Here is a 22,034-nt window from a genome sequence, read left to right on the forward strand (position 1 = left end):
TTATTACATGAAATGTTAAAAATGCTCTCTGATAACATTGATACATATATTCCAGATGATCAGTTCCTCATCGCCTTCCTTCGCGGCTGTAAGTTCAGCCTCGAGCGAACCAAAGAGAAGCTGGACATGTTCTACACAATGAGAACAGCTCTTCCAGAATACTTCTCCAAGAGAGATCCCATGGACCCAGAAATACAAGAGGTGCTCAAGTTAGGGTGAGTTATTTCCTGATTGATGAAGAACAAACTTTTGCACGAGGATTGAAATTGAGCATGTCATTAATAGAATCCATCAGCATCCGGATGTTTAGGGGCTAATAGCTTACAATGCAAACTTACTAAAAAAGAATACACTACCTGTATAACAGTTCCGCTATGAAATTTGCATAAACATTATAGGCACGGCTATCAGAACCCCTAGAATTTAGGTTACCCTTGATACATTGTAGAAGAGCGGATTGCAGGACAATTCCTAATAAACAAATTAGTTTGCATACACCTAAAAACCGGGTTCTGAAGAGAACATCAAGGGGAGTTACGTCAGAAATCTGTATAAATTCTTAGGGTCATTTTCATCAACCACTGTTAAAAATCCGCTAACGGAACGTTAGTTAACACCTAGTTAAGATTTTAACTTGGCGCTATGGAAATCGTGTTTTGCAGAACACTGTAACAAGTTCGTTAACTAAGTAGCGTTAACGTTAACGATTAAGTCAGCGGTGTGTAGCATTCATTTTATTTCGCTCTTCTGAACGGTGCCAGGCATAATATTATTCATTTGTCACCTTTCACCCGAACGCTTTTTGTTTGGATTAACAGGTCCCGTTTGAAATTGAACTTTATTGGTGTTAAGATTCAGGAAGTAATGTGCAGGAGAAATGGGACAATACTAAAAAGGAAATAACTCAAATGGCTGATACATGCTTTGGGAGACTGGAAAAGGCAGTGTAAAAACTTTGGATCACTGGAGATATTCTGGAGTTAATGAAAGAGTGTGGGAAGTGCAAAGCGAAAGGAAACCAGAAGAATGTGAGAGACTACGGAACAATATAAAGAGAGAAAAAAGGAGAATAAGAGAAGAATGATACAAAATAAAGTGCAAAGACATAGACGAAAATCTGATGAAAGATAATAATGAGAGATACGAAAACAATTTTGAGCAAGAAAGAGAATGTTGAAAATTATATGGTATAAGAATGACGAAGTCCAAACTGAAGAAAATCAAGTAGCGCTTGGAAGGAGTACGCAGAAGAACTCCAAAGATGTCCTGGAAAGTGAGAACCAAGTGGAAGTTGTTGAGCGAGGACCACCAATATTTAGAGAAGAATCTGATCAAGAGATTAAGACACAGAAAGGCTTCAAGACCAGATGAAATACCTGCAGAGATCCTACAGGCACTAGGAGACAAAGCCGAAGACGCGGCCTATCAAAACCCTTAGAATTTAGGTTACCCTTGGTACATTATAGAAGAGCGGATTGCAGGACAATTCCTAATAAACAAATTAGTTTGCATACTAACCTACTGAAGAGAACATCAAGGGGAGTTACAAGCTAATAAATAAAATGTACATAACAGGGGGGATTCCAAGAGATTTTGAGCAAAGTATTCTTATTCCTATCACGAAAAACCATATAGCACAGGTATGTGAAGGTCATAGAACATTGAGCCTCCTCTTCCATGCCTCTAAAATCATAACTCGAATTATCTACCACCGGATAGAGAGAAAGATAGATGATGATATTTCAGAAGAACAGTTTGGATATAGGAAGGGAAGAGGCACACGCGAAGCCATTCTTAGTCTCAGAGTCACCTTCGAAAAATCTGTAGAAATAGCCAGACCAATGGTAATTGCGTTCATTGACATAGAGAAAGCTTTTGATAATGAAAACTGGAATGTGCTGTTTGATATCCTAAGAAAGCTGAAAATAGACTACAGGGACAGGAAATTACTCCACCACCATTACAGGAACAAAGGAGAACAATGGGTTGAAGCTAAAATTGGAAAGGGTGTAAGACAAGGATGTGGATTATCACCATTGTTATTTAAAATCTACGTAGAAGAACCCTTAAAGTAACTTCAGCTACCAACAATTATGACGTATATATTGGTGGCGAGCTGTAGCACTAAATCACATGAACGAATTGCAAAAAGAGTGGCGCGGCCTGATAATAAACAAAAAGGAAGACTAAGATAATGACCTGTACAAGGGACAACTGCCAAATTGCCAATGTGCTGATGTATGAAAAAAAATAGACCAGGTAAAGAAATTCAAATATTTATCATATTTTGCAATTGTCTTCACGTCGCACCGACACAGATAGGTCTTATAGAGACGATGGGATATGAAAGGGCTAAGAGTGTGAATGAAGCGAACGTGGCCTTAATTAAGAACATCCCAGCATTTGCCTGATGTGACAATGGGAAACCAGGGAAAAACATCTTCAGGGCCGCCGACAGTGGAGTTCGAACCCACTATCTCCCGAATGCAAGCTCACAGCTGCGCGACCCTAACCAGACGGCCAGCTAGCTCGGTGTAGAACGTCTGATCATATCTGTCGGAAAATGTACGAGAGATGTTAACGCCCGGATTGCACAGGTGAATGGAGAAGTCTGTACTCACATCAGAGACCATCTGCATGGAGGTACAACAACACTTCGTGAGAATTTCTTAAGGTATGGCTCAGAAACATGCACCCCGTGAAAAGCGAAAGTGATGAAATCAAGGCCTTTGAAATGTGGTTCTGGCGTCGACTGTTAAGAATACCTTGCTCTGATCGAGTCACAAACGAGAACGATCTCAAAAGGGTAAATGAGACACGTACCTTAGTTGATACCTTAAACAGGAGAAGAAATAGCTTCCTTTGCCACTTTTTTCGTCATTCTGACTGGTGAACCACCCTGTGTGTAGGGAAAATGGGAGATCTAAGGACAAAATAAAGACCTAGAGTGGAATTTAGAGACAACATTACAGACAAGCACACCTATAACTACTTGAAGCTGCTGGCGAAAAACGGAAATGCTTAGGGTTGAGCGGAAGAAGAAGACGAAGAAGAAGGTGTTAAGACGAGATAAGTAAATTACATTGCACACGAAGAAAATTACAAAAGAATGTGATGGGGAAACGATCTTAGGGACAGTAGATTTACTTCATTAGAGGAAAAGATTATCAAATTACTTTCTAAATGTCAAAGCGTTATATAACGTACGGAAACAGATGGTATATCCATAAAGGGAAAAGAAAAGGCGTGGAATGAGTTAGCAAATGAATTCAATAGCGACTTGAATAAGACTACGCGGTCAGAAAAACAAATAAAATACCTGTACGACAATCCGAAAAGAAGCGAGAGGAAGAAAGATTATTCGAAGGACAAGTTGAAGCAGTGCAAGACCAGAGATGGTAAATTTATTCCAGCCCCTGCATAGGCCAGATGACTTCGGAGATTATAGCATTAATCGGCGAATAATTCTGACTCTTCGCAATGACGACTGTGATGCAGAATATCACAAGAAGCCACTCTCATTTCTTTAGCATGAGGTGTTAGGGTTAACGTCATCATATGAAATGATGCTTTGGTTTTAATGCATTCTTATTATTTTGTGAGATATATCTTGGTTATTACCATTCAGAGGTTTTCAAGCTGGATTTTACTAACTGGGCACATCACTAACTACAGTAGCACAATCACATTAGAAATTAGGCTACATCTGATTAAGATCTGCTTTCTTTTGAATTTATATTTCATCACAAATGCTTCTTACATGTCGTAGGGGAAGAAACAATACCTCGTATATCACAACGCTCTTCCTATCCATTATGTTGGTTAGGACTGTTCACGCCTTTCAGCCCGATAATATTATGCAGTCCATCAGAACAACTTTTCTTTGTGTTCATAATCCTATGTGAAGGTGTAAAAGAAAAAGAACCTTATATACATCATACTCTAGGAGTGGATAAATAAGGCATGCAAATATATTTATACAGTACGGTTCATTTTCCTTTACAAATGAGTATAGGAAAATGTAGACAGCGAATATTATTCTGATGGACTGCATATCTTTATGTGGCTAGAAAGAGTGACTAGTCCTAAGGAAAATAATGGATAGGAAGAGCATTGTCGGATACGAGGTCTCGTTTCTTCAAAGATGATATAAATATGTTAATGGAATAATAGTTTATGTACCTATCTCTCTTCTACAGTACAATTTAAAACATTGGTACCTCTCGTAACGATCTGAATGACCCCGTTTCATAATATCTCAGTGCAATCAGCAATCGCTGCATTGCAGGCAGAAGTGAATTTCGTCCTGCAGGTTATTCTAAACTCTCTTCTATTTCTCCAGTTATCCGTGACTGGGAGGGAGGACTTTTCCTAGTTATTTTATTGATTAATTGAATTGAGTAAGTAATTAATTCATTCATTCATTCAAGTCATTCATGAAACTCTCTCCCAAGTTGGTGGTTATCAGTGAACGGGAGAGAGGATTTTTCTCGGTTATTCCAATGATTATTTGATTAATTGAATTGAATAATTCTTTCATTCATTCATTCCTTCCTTCCTTCCTTCATTCCTTCCTTCCTTCCTTCCTTCCTTCCTTCCTTCCTTCATTCATTCATTCATTCATTCAAGTCATTAATGAAACTCTCTCTCACTTGGTGGTTATTCGTGACTGGGAGAGAGGATTTTTCTTTGTTATTTTATTGATTAAATGATTATAACTGAATTGAGTAACTAATTCACTCCGTCATTCAAGTCATTAATTAAAATCTCTCCCAAGTTAGTGGTTATCTGTGACTGGGAGAGAGGATTTTTCTCAGTTATTTTACTGATTAAATTATTAACTGAATTGAGTAACTAATTAATTCATTCAAGTCATTCATGAAAAACTCTCCCAAGTTGGTGGTTATCCGTGACTGGGAAAGAGGATTTTTCTCAGTTATTTCAATGATTATTTGATTAATTGAATTGAGTAACAAATTAATTCCTTCACGTCATTAATGAAACTTTCTCCCAGTTGGTGGTTATCCGTGACTGGGAGAGAGGATTTTTCTTAGTTATTTTATTGATTAATTGATTAATTGAATTGAGTAACTCATTAACCAACTAATTAATTCAAGTCATTCATGAAACTCTCTCCCAAGTTGGTAGTTATCCGTGACTGGGAGAGAGGATTTTCTCAGTTATTTTATTGATTAAATGATTAACTGAATTAGGTAACTAATTCATTCATTCAAGTCATTCATGGAACCCTCTCCCAAGTTGGTGGTTGTCCGTGACTGGGACAGAGGATTTTTCTTAGTTATTTTATTGATTAATTGATTAATTGAATTGAGTAACTCATTAACCAACTAATTAATTCAAGTCATTCATGAAACTCTCTCCCAAGTTGGTAGTTATCCGTGACTGGGAGAGAGGATTTTCTCAGTTATTTCAATGAATATTTGATTAATTGAATTGAATAACTAATTCATTCATTAATTCATTCATTCAAGTCATTAATGAAACTCTCTCCCAGTTGGTAGTTATGCGTGACTGGGAGAGAGGGTTTTTCTTTTTTTTTTATTAATTGATTAAATACATTAGGTATCTAATTAATTAATTAATTCATTCAATCGTTCAAGTTATTAAAATGGATGTTGTAATTGTAGGATTACGTTAAAGTATATGTAACAATACATGCAATAAAGTCTAAATTCTAAATTCTATCTCTTCCGGTACTTTCTTCACGGCAGGTTTTAGATACCCTATACCACTCGAAAAACTGCATTTCTGTTAGCTCAAGTATGTCATTACTTCTCTGTGAAACTTCCTGTCTCTCAGCATTTGAAGATAATCTAAATAGAGCACCTGAGTACTAAATCTCTTTCAGCCATTTTTATTTTAATACGACGTTAAGCACCTTAATGGGATGAGAGTGCTACGTTAAATTAACGGAGAGTTTAACGGCGCGTTATCGTTAACGAAGGTTGGTGAAGCAGTCACTCTGTTAAAGTAGTTTAACGTGACGTTACATTCTCAACGGAGTTTGATGAAGCCGGCCCTCAAAGTTTAAAAATTATATTCTTCTCCTACTTCTTCCTCGTTTATATTAGAGTTTCTTGCAGCCGGTACTATATGTTGATATGGCCCAGTTTTACAACCAGGCGCCCTGTTCGATTGCCAGTTTCTGTGGTGGCTGGCAGTGCGTTGCATATAGACGAACAAAAGCATTCCGAGCTAGAGGGAGGAGTCACCCGTAAGCAATTTGAATTCCCCACCGGCTGGAGAATGAATTCAGGACCCTCTAAACCGAAGGCGACTACTGAACTACGCAGAAAAAGTAGGCAAATAGGCGAACAAAATTTAACAATAGCATTGCCTACACAGAACTGCCCTCATTAACGTGAACGACCAATATTAGTGTCGTACCCATCGTTGTTTTCGGGGTCACTGACATGAACTGGGACACTGAATGCCGTTGAAGTAAATATCCCACGTTGACATCAGAGTGGGAGGAGTTAAAAAGAAGATGTACAAACTGACCGAGATTAGTGTTTAATTCACCTCCCCGCGGTAGAGAGGGGGTAACGAGTGCATATAAAAATAATATTTTATATTCAGGCGGCTAACGAATGAAGGGACCGATTATCTGCCGGTATAAGGAGATCCCCTATACCAAGTGCCAACAGTCTCTTTGAGAGGACTTTATTGTTCTGGGGACAAAAAAATGTTCCCAGAGGCGGAGGAACCAGTTTGCTCAACGGCATTAGGATGCAGAAGGCAACGGGAAACTACTGCATTAAAGATCCTGAGAGATATTCCAATAAATCCACATGGCATGGTTGCAACGTCAAGATCGGAGCTGGCCGTGTGGATCGTCTACCTCCGTTTGGAGGAGACGTCTTAAGAAGAAGGCAGATTGATGACAGTCGCAACGACAGTAGGAATCGTGTACATCTTATATACGGCGCGACCAGTAAATACATACTTATTACTTTTTATTTATTTATTTATTTATTTATTTATTTATTTATTTATTTATTTATTTATTTATTTATTTATTTGAAAGAATCATCTACTTCCCAGACAGTCCGGGCTGCCACAAGGCTAAAGTTTCATTAACATGGTGCAACAGCCCCGAATGGCCTTGGCCTGCCAAGCGACCGCTGCTAGCTCCTCAATTGTAATCATTTAGGCTGGCTTAGTGGACCTCGAACCAGCTGTCAGATCTTGGTAAAAAAATTCCCTGATCTGGCCGGGATAAGTGTGTTACGTTAAATTAACAGAGAGTTTAACGGCATGTTAATAATTACCGAAAGTTGATAAACAATCATTCTGTTAACAATCCCGTTAAAACAGTTTAACGTTACGTTAAATCCTCAATGGAGTTTTCTGAAACCAGCACTTATAGGCAAGCACGCTACGACTACACTGCGAAAAGCTGAATTAACATGAAAAAAATCATTTGAATACACAACAATAACTATTAAACTACAAAGTAGTTCGCTGAATTGCTATAAACGTCACAATAAAGAAATCTAAAGAAATTATTTTACATTTAATTTACAGGATATCAAATTCTGTTCTTTTCAATTTGCCTTACCTCGCACCGACGCGGATAGGTCTTACGGCGACGATGGGATAGCTAAAGGGTTAAGAGTGGGAAGGTAGCAGCCGTGGGCTTAATTCAGTTCCAGCATTTGCTTAGCGTGAAAATGGGAAACCACGGAAAATCATTTTCAGGGCTGCCGACAGTGGGGAATCCTGAAAGTAAACATTCACTAATATACTTATTTAGCTTGCGGCTTTCAGTGTCGGATCGCCAGTTGTTATAGGTCTTTCTATTTCACGTCCTCGAGTGACTTGGGCCTCTGAATGTGGGATATGATGATGATGATGATGATGATGATAATGAAGTAACAGAGGGTGAAACCCGGTGCTGGCACATAGCTTGCTGGTACCGAATAACTCCAAGGGGTCTAATGAATGCTTAACGTCCCCATCCGATGTACGAATCGCCATCAACACTGTCATACAAGGCGTATGCATAAGTTTTTGCCGGATTTTGTGGTAAACAAAACACGTAATTTTCAAGAGAAATTGATTTTTTGTTTATTCAAAATAGTGGCCATCGGCTTCTACACACTTCACCCCCCTTTCAGGTAAGTTATGAAAAACATTGCAGAAGGAACTGCAAACCATTCGTCGAGCCATTTTCCAAATTCCTCCAAATGACTAAAGTGCTGCTCTGCAAGCGCGTGTTCCATTCATGAGAAGAGGTGATAGTCAGATGGAACCATGTCGGGGCAGTACGGCGGGTGCGGAAGGATGTCCCATCCAAGCGATTTCAAGGTGTCTTTCACTGGTTTTGCTATGTGAGACGGCGCATTTTCGTGTAACAAAATCACTTTGCTATGTGTTCTGGCCCGTTCCGGTCGTCTTTCGATCAATGTGTGATTTAAATTAATCAGTTTATGGCGATTGCGTTGTGCATTGACGGTTTTGCTGGACTTAAAGAATTTTCATACTTTTGTGGTCTACTAGACGCGCACTGGTTTCCACATGGATATCACCACGTTTAAATAGTAGAAACCATGTCTCACATGTTTTAGCCGATGGAGGGGGTTCATCTTATGTTTCTACCGGCAAACGGTGACTTCCACCGCTTTTTCTTTGGATTAAATAAGAAAAGCATTGCGTGCCGCAACTATTATTTTTCAGCCACAAACGTCGATATAATCACTGAAACTTACAACAAAAACGCTAGCGTTTGGCGGACTCAACTAGTGTGTGTTGGTAGGTTAATGTCAGACGAACAAACTGACGTATGTGTCAAAATTCATACGCTGCGCACTGTTCGCTGGCGCCATCTCTTAGTGAAACCGGAAAAGATTTATGCATACACCTGATATGCCCTCATTCCATATGAGCACTGCGGAGAGGTTTCGAATTAAATCCAGGCATTTGGCACACAATCTATAGATTAGAAATTGTATACATATTTAACCATACTGAGTTGGAGCCTATAACGTATAAGATGCGACTGAGGCATTTCTGTGCATCTCAAATTGATATACAGTGGCTGTCATATAAAGCCATATCGAACGCAATGTGTTTAAACTCTGCCCTACGACAGCTGCCATAAGGGAGGAGCGCGCATAGTTCTTGACCTTGCAAGCAGCCTGCACGTGTTCGACCTGGTAAGCATCAGTCGCCAGCCTGCATCTCAGCTGTTCACATGGTGAGACATTCATCAAAGCAACACCGTATTTTCGTATGTAGAAGTTATTCTAAGTACGACTCGGCTCGACGGATACGAGATGCATTATTGTTCAGCAATTTCCTGGTGAAGTGCCACTATCATGAGCACAGATTTACCTAATTGTAAATAAATTTGAAACTACTGAATCAGTGCTCAATTAAATAAAAAAAACATGCGAGCACACGAACAGTTTTAACAGAGGGAAAGCTAGATTGATGTGAATGTTGAATGGTCAACCAATGAATCACTCAATAAAATTAGCACAGGAAGTAGGGGTTTCGTTTTCTTCTGCACAGAGAGCTACAAAACTGTTGCACATCATATCGTACAGGTTTACACGGATCCATTGTTTAAAACCTGCTCATCCAGCCACAAGAGTGAGATATTGTGAGTGCTATCTTGCATCACTGAATGATCGTTTATTCAACCCACAGTTTGTGTTCTTTTCGGAGGAGGCCTGGTTTCATCTTAATGGTGTTTATAAAGTCCCACATTATGATAGAAAGATTAGTGTTTGGTGTGCTGTTAGTGCAAGATGAATAATTGGGCCTATTTCTTTCGAGACGATATTAAATGCAGAGAGGTAGCAAGATGACATTTTGATGCCGTTCTTCCACCAGCTAAGGGAAGAAGAAATATTGCGTAGGTGGTTTCAATAAGATCTCATACACCATAAGATTCCCTCCTGACAATCTCGGAAGTGTTTGAAGAGTGATCAATGCTGGTCTATTTCCCCTCGTTCTCCAGATCTAACAGTGTGTGATTTTTACATGTAGGTTAAACTGAAAGAAAAAAATTATCGAACAAATCCTCACACATTGGAGGAAATGAAAGAAAACATTACGAATGAAATCAGAAACATTACAGTGGCAGAACTCGCTCACATCAGCCAGAATGTGGTTACCAAATACAATACCTGTATAACCCAATAAGAACGACACTTCCAGCATCTTTCCGGCTGAGACAGCTGTCATAGCGCAGAGTACAAAGACCGCGCGTTCGGTGTGAATTTATATGAGAGATCCTGCATATGATGAAATACAGTAGAGACAATACGTGACACTCTGCGAGATGTCGAGGGACAGCGAGTAGAGCTCTCTCTCTAGCGGAGTGACCTGAGAGTTACTGATTCTGTCATAAGAGCACATGTATTTGTTTGTGAAGTTTTTGGCGTTATTTATGCGTTTGCATTAAGTAAGTAGTAGCGTGTGTCATTCCTTTATATCTCCTCTCAATATGAGTGGAAAGATATGTGCTGTGTTTGGTTGCAATAACTATGAAGTGCAGAAGGATTCGCGGTCTTTCTTCCGTTTCCCTCGTGACAAGAAAATGTAAGTAAATACTGTTATGATCTGTGATCTGTGCGATCGGTATTTTAACTGTCTTAAAATATAATAAGCTTATTTTATTGTATTAGTGCAGCAGTTAACCTTCAATACCGATGTGTTGTTGTAGGTGTGATCTGTGGGTTTGATTTAATTCAGGAAAATACATATGCATGTGAGTGTGGCTGGTTGTGTTCCAAGTTACCCCATTTGGAATGCCGTAATGCGTTGTCAAGCACTGAAGAAAATATAGGTGATTTAAGAAATGTACATATTTTGTTGAAACAATATGATGATGCAAATTTGCTTTACCCTAATGTAATGGCATTATGGCAATTATTGCTTATAGGGAAAGTTTGAATGTTTTTGAGGCTAAATTAATAGATTTTGTATCTGTTAGTAGGCTTCAAGTTAAAAGGAAAATTGTCCAGTTCTTAAATGTAAATTCATTAAATCATATGTGTAAGGAATGTGCCGATATTTTTGTTGCTGATATTTTTGTTGACATGTGTTTTAATGTGATTTATTTATTAATTCGTATCAGAAGCATAAATACATATACATGTATACTCTTACTGAATTATATACATTATAGACAAAATCACACTTATCAAAACAAAAAAGAGGTCTATACTACTTTTGCCCAGAAATAGGCAACATCCAGTGCATTTTCTGTTGCCTGAAGTAGATCTTGTACTGTGCATGTTTTAGGGCACCTACTACACTGCAACAAATGCACCACACTCACACAATGAGGACTCGATGTTGAAACCCCACTTCTGCTGCAGGTTGCTTTTACATCTTGTCACACTTGCCCGTAATCTGTTCAGTGATCTCCAAGTACTCCATTTCTCCATGTGGCCAGGTGGTAGTTCTTCACTTGGTGTCAGCCATTCTTCGGAGCGAGTCCAGCTTGCGCGCCACATATCAATTCGGGATTGCTGAGGTGTCCCGTTAAGAGCCTCTGTTGTTCTGAGGAAGCTTTTCCTTGATTTGAGTCTTGGAGTAACTGGCCTGTATCCATACAGAGGGTGAGCTTCAGATGTTTCCGGCTCCTTCCTCTCGTTTTTTGCTGCAAACTCTCGACGGATATCAGGAGGGGCAATACCAGCAAGACTATACCAATTGTCCAACGGAGTAGGTTTTAGACAGCCGGTAATGATGCGACAGGTATCGTTTAGAGCAGGGCCTCTCAAACGCTCAAAATCTCACGCGTGCAGATAGAGGTGCAAGAGCTCCGTGCACTGTGCATCGCTGCCGCTCGGCATGGCTCGGATCAACGCTTCGTCTCTGGGCTACTCGGCTAAGCTCGGCTCAACTCGCCTATGCTCGGCTCAAGTCAGCCCGGATTTGGAGCGCTACGGCGCAAGTGGGGCAGAGGGAGACAGGCGGAGCGAGCGAGAGAGGCGTGAGGAAAGAGAGAGTAAGCGCGATTGCTCCAAATCGAGGAGTGGGGGATCTGCACTCTGTTCAACCAAGCCAAGTCGTCTCTTGCACCGTGCACAGTGCATGCACCACGCGCATGCACCCTGAGAGGCCCTGGTTTAGAGCAACATCTACCTTCCTGGCGTGACTTGACATGTGATGATACAATGCTTTTAAATGCGAAAAAAGACAATTATAGCCGTGAAGGTTCAGGCAGGAATGCTAAAGCTAAAAAAGTAATGCATAAATGAAAGATCGAGCACTTTCACAGCAGTTCATTTCACATCTTGATTATATGTGTAATTTCAGTCTTTAAATAATAACTTGTTAAATCATTCTTCATTCATTGATCCAGAAATGCTTTAGCAACTTTGAAGTTAATATCTCAGTAACACTTTCTTTCTAGACGTAATCTATTTTTCCATTTCCGTATATACATTTCTATTGATATTTGAATTTAGCGCGAATTTTCAGTTCACGCCACGAGGAGCGCCACTTGCGACTTATCTCCCATTTTAACAAGGCTAAATCCGGAAGTGTCGCGTATTGTCTCTACTGTATTTGATATGATATTCTTGTCTTGTTTCAGTCTATTGGTGCCACTTCCTGGTTTGGACGCACAGGGACGTAGGGTGATATTTCAGAGAATGGGAGGGTACGATCCAGCGAAAGTCAGCATCCTGTCTATAATTCGGTCTATCTCCCTCTACTGGGACATCATGATGCGGGAAGATGATGCCGGGATGGTGAAAGGTTACGTGGGCTTCACTGATGTAAAGGGAGCGACTGTCGCACATGCGATGCAAATGACGCCATCCATTATGAAGAAAACAATGATTTGTTTCAATGTGAGTAAATGCACAGTGGATTCACTACCATTACATCCACAGTAACACACCGACACAAGTATAAGCAACTGTACTTCATCAAATTAAGATATCCCGGGCTCACACTCTTGTTGGCAACCTGAATATGAATATCTGTGGATGACTCAGATAATTGAGATATGAATTTTTATTTTCTGAGTTACGCTTTTTTTATAAAATTCTAGCTGAAGTAGCCGTTTTTCGTACAGAATTGTAAAGAAGTAACAGAGCGGTTAAATTAAGTAAATTAAGGTTGCCCACAAGTAAGTTAGGGTGGGGGCAAATTCCGTCCCCGCACTTCATTTAGTCCCCCTACGGATTTCCAGTTTGCACGTAATGTTGAGCCGCGCGTACACGCGTAGTCTCATCCTGAGCTGAGTTAGTGCAGCACTCAAATTAGGAGCCTGTTATTCCTAGAGTGAACACTGATATGTGTATGAAATACTGTAGTTCTTGGCGTGTAATCGCTACAATGAGGTAGTTGGCGTGACTTACTATAGCGGCCATTATAATAAATCAGGGAATGTTCGTAATTTCGTCCCCCTTCATTTTATTTATTATTTATGAAGTTTATTATTATGTCCAGATCGGAAAACGCAAGCAGTGGGATGAGCATAAGCAGAACATATCAGGAAGAAGAACAAGTGGGATAAGGAGGCTACGATAAAGGCTATTAAGGCAGTGATGGACGAGCTAATAGGCTACGAAAGTGCAAGGAAAAAATGTAACATCCCACGAGCAACGCTAAAAGGCTATGTTAAAAAGAATAGCAAGAAAACATTTTTCATAAATCGCCTTCAAGTAATTCATTATACGCAAAGTATTTGGTAAGATTAGAAAGGAAAATTAAATGAAAATTAATTGTAATTTTCATAAATTTTGTGGAGGACCAAATTATGAAAATATTTTTGTAGTTTACTTTTTGCAGTGTTTATGTTTAATTCAAATATTGACTACCTTACCTTATAACAGTTTCAGTGTAAGTGGAGAATATATTCAGTAATGTATATACCAATTTCTAGTCTTGTCCATAATATTCCTGAATTTCTATAAGTCCATATCTGCTGTTGTTGTTGTTTGAATCATCAGTCCATACACTGGTTTGATGGAGCCGTCCATGCCACCCTATCCTGTGCTAACCCTATCAATTCTACATTAGTGCTGCATCCTACATGTGCTCTAATCTGCTTGTCATATTCATACCTTGGTCTACCACTATCGTTCTTATCAGCTACACTTCCCTCATACACGAACAGCACAAGTCCTGGGTGTCTTAGGATGTGTCCTATCATTCTATTATCGTCAAATTTAGCCAAATCGATCTCCTCTCACGAATTCGATTCACTTTGTCTTCATTCGTGATTCGATTGGTCCATCTCACCGTCAGCATTCTTCAGTAGCACCACATTTTAAAAGCTTCTATTCTCTTTCTTTCTGAGTGAGTTATCCTCCACGTTTCACTTCCATTCAATACCACGCTCCAAACGAAAGTTTTCAAAAACATTTTATAATTCCTATATCTGTCAAGGGGACAAAATGTCAGCCCCTACCTTACATGTGTGAGGCATGGGTACTGAATGAGAAATTTCATCTCTGGGAAAGGAAAGTGTTGAAGCAGATATTTGGTCCACTGAAAGATGAAGAGATATGGAGCATTAGAATCGTCTAAGAAATAAGAGTCTTATATAAAGAACCTGACATGGTAGCCTCAGCCAAAATGGAAGGATTAAGATGGTTAGGGTATGTACAGCGGATGGAAGAAGACATATACCCAAAGAAGGTTCTAACACGCGAGAGTTTTGCCGCACTTTGTAATAATTTCGTTGCCTGCCGCTGTAGGGCTTAGGGCGCTCGTTTCATCCCTCCCCTCCCTCTCTCCAGCCTGACGTTGATTATCGTAAGTGTATTGCCTGCTGCGTTCCGGAGTAGCTTAAGTTTTCTTTCACTCTCGCATCTGCCGCGGCAAATAGCCTTTGTGCGACCCCTCGCGTAGTGCATTCTTACATGACGGCATTTCAAAGACAGTTTCTTAAGTAAATTTCATGAGGTTTATGGTGGCTTTCAGTGAAGTGTGGTGCTGTAGTTTTATCTTGAATTGTGACCAAATCATTCATTGAAATGTACAAATGGAAACGTTGAGGCAATTTGCTCCCGCGCGACCTCTCGCGCTCTTTAAAAACTCTCGTAATTTTACCAGATTTCGTAAAAAAAAGTCATTAATTTTTTATATTGAGAAAATATTTTACTGGGTAATTATGTTTGTACTAGTTGAAAGGCAGTTAAACAAGGTAGATATTTATATTTTTATCAGATCATTCACTGCAAAAGGAAAGTAACAGCTCATTAACATATTGAGCGTGAGCAATTTGCCTTAATACAACCTGGTGGTAGAATAATGAGAAGTAATTAATTAAGTAAGTTAAGTGGCTGCAAGAGGCAGCAGATATAGTGACTGTTCCTTCGAATAGCTGACCTGCAGCTTGTATTATGTTACGTTTATATCCTAATACTACACTAACGGATACACGAAAACATAATACTGGAAAGTCACCATTTGTCCCACCCCTTATCGTGACTGACACACCATACCTTCAGCAGCGATCTCCTATGATATTAGCCTTGCAAAACCAAGTCATTTAGTGTCCTCTGTCTTGTTTCAGGAAGCCTATCCAGTTCGTATCAAGGCCATTCATTACCTCAACATGCATTCTGTCTTCGAAAAAATTTTCCAGTTCGCTTCTCAGTTCATGAAGGAGAAGATGAAACGGAGGGTAAGTATAACTATTATGAAGTACTTGATTCTTAAGACTTATACACAGGTGTCCATAAAAGTATCTATTTTGTTGAAATAGTGATGGAAGTGTTAATGTTCATTATATAGGTGCATCACGTTTGACATCACACACCTCCGAGCTGTGTATTGTGACACGACAGATCTGGAGCATTCGTGGTGCAACAGCTTGTCGAATTCAGTCTCGGAGCTTCACCGATGTGATAATGAATTGGTAGAACACACATCCATTTAAAATCCCTACACAAGGAAGTCCATTGGCGTGAGGTCAAGAGAACTTGTTGGCCAGCTTATATGTCCAGAGCGCTTAATAAATCTTCCAGAAAACATGCCATTCAAAAATATGCGAAACCCTAGGGCATAATAGCATGGTGCTCGGTCCTGCAGGAAGTAGACGGTGTTTATCCTGGGTAAGCTGTGGTAACAGAAACTCTTGCAACATATCGTCATGCGAGGGCTATAAATATACAAGTGGCAACATTGATAGAAGTATATATTTAATGAACTAACGAGTATAATTGCATAACATTCATTCAGTGTAGTCACCAAATATCGGGAAGGCGCTGGGGACCGTTGGCAAGGCGTTCTCTGTTGATGATAGCGGTGGAGAGCCTTACTTCGCGGCGTACAGATGCCATGTCAGGAAGTCGACGCCCTCAGAGAGGTTTTCTCAACTTCGGAAACAGGTCGAAGTCACAGGAGCTCATGTCTGGTGAGTACGGAGAATGTTCCAAAACCTCATTCCGATCCGCGCTTAACGCCTTGACGCATAGTGCAACCATCCCATTCGGTAAAGCATTCTCGTCACAGGATTCACGTAATCCTCGATAATATTCTGATGCTTTTTTTGCCGCGGGAACCTCGATTTTAATTCACCGACGCTGATAATTTTTTTTAAAACAGGCTCCACAGCTGTAAAATAGACACTCTTCTCTTCAACGCCACACAGCAACAAAACTCCCAACTGGATGTCCGTCAAATGCACACTACACATCGACAACAGCGCAATCTGACCACCTCTCTCCTATCCTATTTGCGCATGCCGAATCTCCTACGAGTGTCTGGACTACGTAGCATTTACTTCAATTGCAGTCCTTTGTATTTGCTCAACATCTTTTCTCGATCTCTATCACCATGAAATCGCCTCCATCTCTCCTGCACTCACCCTTGCGTCACTCCAGGTCGTATAAACATTGTATGCCTTATAACTAAACCCCGGATTTTTATGCAGTAACAGGTTAGATTGCAAACTAATTTGGTTAGTAGGAAGTGTCGGCCACCCGATCTTCCGTAATGTAGCAAGAGTAACATAAATTATAGGGGTTCTGATGGGCCGTACCCCTCATGTTTATGCAAACCCCATAGCATAACCTTTGTAAAGGTAGACTATACTTGCTACTCGCTTCAGGAAATTTGCATTCTAACCTATTAATGCAAAAAAAAACCGGGCTCTACTTATAACTGTTGAAATCTGGAAACAGTTGGTATCCTGTGGGCAGTTAGAACAGCACATTTAAAATAATTACGTCGTACTTTTAGATTTTAGACTACCCTACGTTGCAACACTACTTGTAACTATTTTGTCGTAGTTAAGGGGTAAGGTTGTATTCTGCCCGAAGGCAGGTCCGAACCTCCCCAGACGTGTGCCTGAGCCGACGTAAGGTAGGGTGGCCAGTTCCTTTCCGCTCCTCCATTCCCTTACCCTCTACCAACAACGCGTAGCAACCCATCCACTTCTTGACCACGCCCAATGTTGCTTAACTTCGGATTTCTCACAGGATCCGGTGTGTCAACGCGGCTACGGCCGATGGCTTTTTTCGTAGTCTTTTATGTTAAACAGAAGAGGAGATGGTGCCTTCGGCGAGAAAGAACGGACCGTAATTTGTGATGGTGAGGTTTGTTGTTTAAAGGGGCCTACTATCTAGGACATCGCCCCTTAATGGTATGAGATGAGACGAAATGTAATGACAGTAAAAATAACAAAATTCATCCACTGACCGAATTTGAGAAACATGACGATGAAGCACGAAGGAATGAATATGAACTCAAAATAATCAGCGGATCTACGGAACTCCAATGTTGGAAATTATAATAATTCCAATATCCATTCACTGACTAGAATTCAAAAAGATGAAACTGAACATTGATTCTGAAGTTAAAACAATCAGTGGATCCAACCCACAATACCCCACTTTCTCTCAAAAGAACTTAACAAGTGACTGCTTTCAAAGCAATAACCTAAATTGATGATACCAGTTGTATAAAGGGCACCGGCTCCTCATAATGGTACTAATCGCTGGTAAAATAGAACCACGGTGTTCCTGAAATTGTGGTAGTAATCACAGGTAATGTACTACGCACAGGTAACACAGACTCATGGTGTTCCCCACATAATGGTACTAATAACGGGCAACGTAAACCCATGGTGTTCCGCATATAGTGATACTAATCACGGGTACTCTAAACTCATGCTACTAATCACAAACAGTCTCATGGTTCCAATTCCATTATCACTTTTAGTCGCTTCATACGACAGGCAGGGGATACCGCGGGCGTCATTCTACCACCCCCACACACAGAGATTAGACCGTAAATTTTTCAGTGGTTATTCCCATCCACACATTCTCTTTAGGAGAGTGTCACTGGACTTCCAAAAGCTCCACTGGCTGTGATGATGATACTATTACGTCTGCACATCTTCTCTCATTGGTGTATAGGACGTGCTCGAAGATGTTGCCATCTTCATTCTACGTGCGAGGAATATGTCCAGAAACTTTGGCCATACCATACTGTAATAGAGGCCGATGACCTAGATGTTGGGCCCCTTAAACAACAAACACAGTCATCACCTTATTTTAACATTATCCTGTATAATGAACTTATAAGGTCACCATAATTATTTTCGTTCTAGCGAACTTTCGATAAACCGAAAATTGATTAAAATTTGCAAAGACATTTCAAGAACTTATACTGAATATTCGAAATTTGTTAAAACGAAATGTTTCAACACACATTAAGTACGGAAAAGTGGAGAGGCCCACAAAAAATTTCGCAGTTCTGACCATTTCATTATATTGGCGGTCGTTACAAAGACATTTTACTGGGTATTTCAATTTGTGAACATTTAACGACAGTTTTCATTTCAAGTTGCGCGTAATTAATAATAATAATAATAATAATAATAATAATAATAATAATAATAATAATAATAATAATAATAATAATAATACCGAGCTCGATAGCTGTTTTCTCTTAAGCGAGACCAGTGTCCAGTATTCGGGAGATAATGGGTTCGAACCCCAGTGCCAGCAGTCTTGAAGATGGTTATCCGTGGTTTTCCATTTTCGCATCAGGCGAATGCTGGGACTGTACCTCAATTAAGGCCACACCGCTTCCTTCCCACTCCTAACCCTTTCCTATCCCATCGTCGCTATAAGACCTATCTGTGTCTGTGCGACATAAAGCCAATTGTAAATAATAATAATAATAATAATAATAATAATAATAATAATAATAATAATAATAATAATAATAATAATAATTAACCCGATGGCACTACAGCCCCGAAGGGCCATGGCCTACAAAGCGACCGCTGCTCAGCCCGAAGACGTGCACATTACGAGGTGTCGTGTGGTCAGCACGACGAATCCCCTCCGCTGTTATTCTTGGCTTTCTAGACCGGGGCCCCCATCTCACCGTCAGATAGCTCCCCGATTGTGATAACGTAGGCTGAGTGAACCTCGAACAAGCCCTCAGATCTAGGTAAGAATCAATGACCTGGCAGGGAATCGAATCAGTGGCATCCGGGTACGAAGTACGCAAGCTACCCCCACCCCACGGGGCCGGCAATAATAATAATAATAATAATAATAATAATAATAATAATAATAATAATAATAATAATAATAATAATAATAATAATAATAATTGGTGGAATGAAACATGACAAGACTATAAATCTCGCACGAAAAACCTCAGTACATGGAAGAAGCTCCACGATATTTACAGTAGATGGACAAACATTGAAAACTAAATTCCGAAAAATTTCTCAATAATCTGTGTTAAATCGTGAGGAAAATAAAGGGAGAATCTCTAAATCACAAAAAGTTGACCGAATCACCTGGAATTCAAATAACTAAATAAAATATCCAGGAGAGCGAAACTAACGCATTATAATACAGTAATCAAACTGAAGCCTTATACGCATCGGAAACCTTAATCGTGGGTGGTAGATCATTAACCAAAGACAAAAAGAGAAAAAAAGGAAATTCAAACGGAAAATCTTCGGGCCAGTTTTTAGAGATATCAGGATATTATTGTCATGTCGAAAAATTCGCACACACCTTCAGAGAAGGGGGATTGAAATTCTATGGGCGTATTCTGAGAATAAGCGGGGATAGAGTGACTGAAAGAATGTTCAGCCTTGCCCTTTCTTTAAAAATCCACATTTCTAGCCCTTCAGACAAACAACTCAATGTTCAAAACATCCTAGGCATATGAACTACGAATTTTATGTAAATACAATATAATTTATAAGATTATATTCTTTATTTATTCCTAAGAAATACAATCCATTTTTAAATCACTGTTATCTGGTCGATTAGATTAGCAGTTTGCCTTCTTCTTCCACTACGAGCGCTAATGTGAGTCAATGCAGAGTTTCATTTACGCCCTTATAACTACATTCAATGTGGACATTTTTCAAATGTCAGAAAACACCTGAGGGTATTGAATAAGGAACATATTACAGAAAGAATTTTGTAAATAAGTTACTTTGGCTAGGATTTGAATAAAAAAGGAAACAAGTAAAGAAACAAGTGATTTTAGGCTGTTTTCCGGAGCTGCATTAAGACCGCAAGTGATATTCGATTTTGTGTTTGATAGAGCTATCCAAAACTCATAGTTTGAAATCTCCTGGGGCCCTTTAGGCCTTGAAATTTCGTCACAATTGAGGAAATTGCTTAATCTTACGTTTTTCATAGTATGGGGACTCATACTTTGACTGCTAAGAAATATTTTCCACGTTAAAACATCAGCTAAATGAGTTCAATCACGCTCCTTAATCGGATAATAAAAATAATGTTGTTTTAGGGTCGTCAATCCACAGACTGGTTTGATGCAGGTCTCCATGACACCCTATGCTGTGCTAATATTTTCACTTCTATGTAACTACTATATCCTACATCTGCTCTAATCTGTTTATCATATCCATACTTTTGGTCTATCCCTGCCGTTATTACCGCCTACACTTCCTTCAAAAACCAACTGAACAAGTCCCGTTTGTCTTCAGATGTGTCCTACCATTGTCTCTTCTTCTGGTCAAATTTAGCCAAAAATCGACCTCCTCTCACCAATTCAATTCAGTATCTTTACATTATTCCTCAACACCACATTTCAAAAGTTTCTATTTTCTTACTTAATCAGTAATGTTCCATGTTTCACTTCCATACAATGCCACGCTCCAGACGAAGTCTTCAAAAACATCTTTCTAATTCCTATATCAATGTTCGAAGTGAGCAAAGTTTATTTTCTTAAGAAAGGTCTTCCTTGCATGTGTTAAACTGCATTTTATATCCTCCTTACTTCTGTCATCGTTAGTTATTTGACTAGCCAAGTAACAATATTAAGCTACTTTCTTTAAGTCTTCATTTCCTAAGCTAATATTTCCGGCATCAGCTGACTTCATTTGACTGCACTACTCCTTCTCCAAGACTGTGCCCAAGGCATTTAGCAACTCCAGCTCCTCTTTAGACTTAGATAGAATTACAATATCATCCGAAAACCTTGTGGTTTTTATTTCTTCCCCTTGGATTGTGATTCCTTTTCCAAACTCCTCTTCGATTTACTTTATCACCTGTTCTATGTAAACATTGAAAAGAAGAGGGGACAACTTACATCCTTGGCTCACTCCTTTCCGGATTGCTACTTCTTTCTCATACTCTCGATTCTTATCACTGCAGACTGATTTTTGTACAGATTCTATATAATTCTTCTTTCTCGGTATCTGATCCCAATGAATTTTAGATTCTCGAAATGAGAAAAAATTCTTCTCTTAAGAAAGGTCTTCCTTGCCTATGCTACTCTGCATTTGATGTCCTCCTTACTTCTGCTATCGTTAGTTACTTTACTGTCCAAGTAACAATATTCATCCACTTCCTTTAAGACTTCATTCAATCTGTCAATATGTATTGACGTATTTTGTATAATGGACGCTGTGTTACAGATTCATGTGCACGGAGGCAACATGGAGTCAATATACGAGCATGTTCCGAAGAGTGTTCTTCCCAAAGACTACGGAGGTGACGGCCCATCACTGGATGAATTGGCATGTGAGTACTAAATATAAATTGATTAAATTTAAAACAATCGGGTAAGGGACACTACCA

At 39.5% G+C, this 22,034-nt stretch overlaps 1 protein-coding gene across 2 annotated transcripts in view; it reads left to right on the plus strand.

The window, feature by feature from the left end:
• Positions 1-22,034, plus strand: part of LOC136886476 (retinol-binding protein pinta-like) — a 62,092-nt gene that overhangs the window by 23,044 nt on the left and 17,014 nt on the right. For both annotated transcript variants that reach the window (XM_067159273.2, XM_067159272.2), the window contains exons 3-6: positions 56-215; positions 12,581-12,839; positions 15,518-15,628; positions 21,872-21,977. In XM_067159273.2, coding sequence (XP_067015374.2) covers positions 56-215; positions 12,581-12,839; positions 15,518-15,628; positions 21,872-21,977 — 636 coding nt within the window. The remainder of the gene's footprint in view (positions 1-55; positions 216-12,580; positions 12,840-15,517; positions 15,629-21,871; positions 21,978-22,034) is intronic.

This window comes from Anabrus simplex, chromosome X (assembly GCF_040414725.1).
Source record: "Anabrus simplex isolate iqAnaSimp1 chromosome X, ASM4041472v1, whole genome shotgun sequence".
Lineage (NCBI taxonomy): Eukaryota > Metazoa > Arthropoda > Insecta > Orthoptera > Tettigoniidae > Anabrus > Anabrus simplex.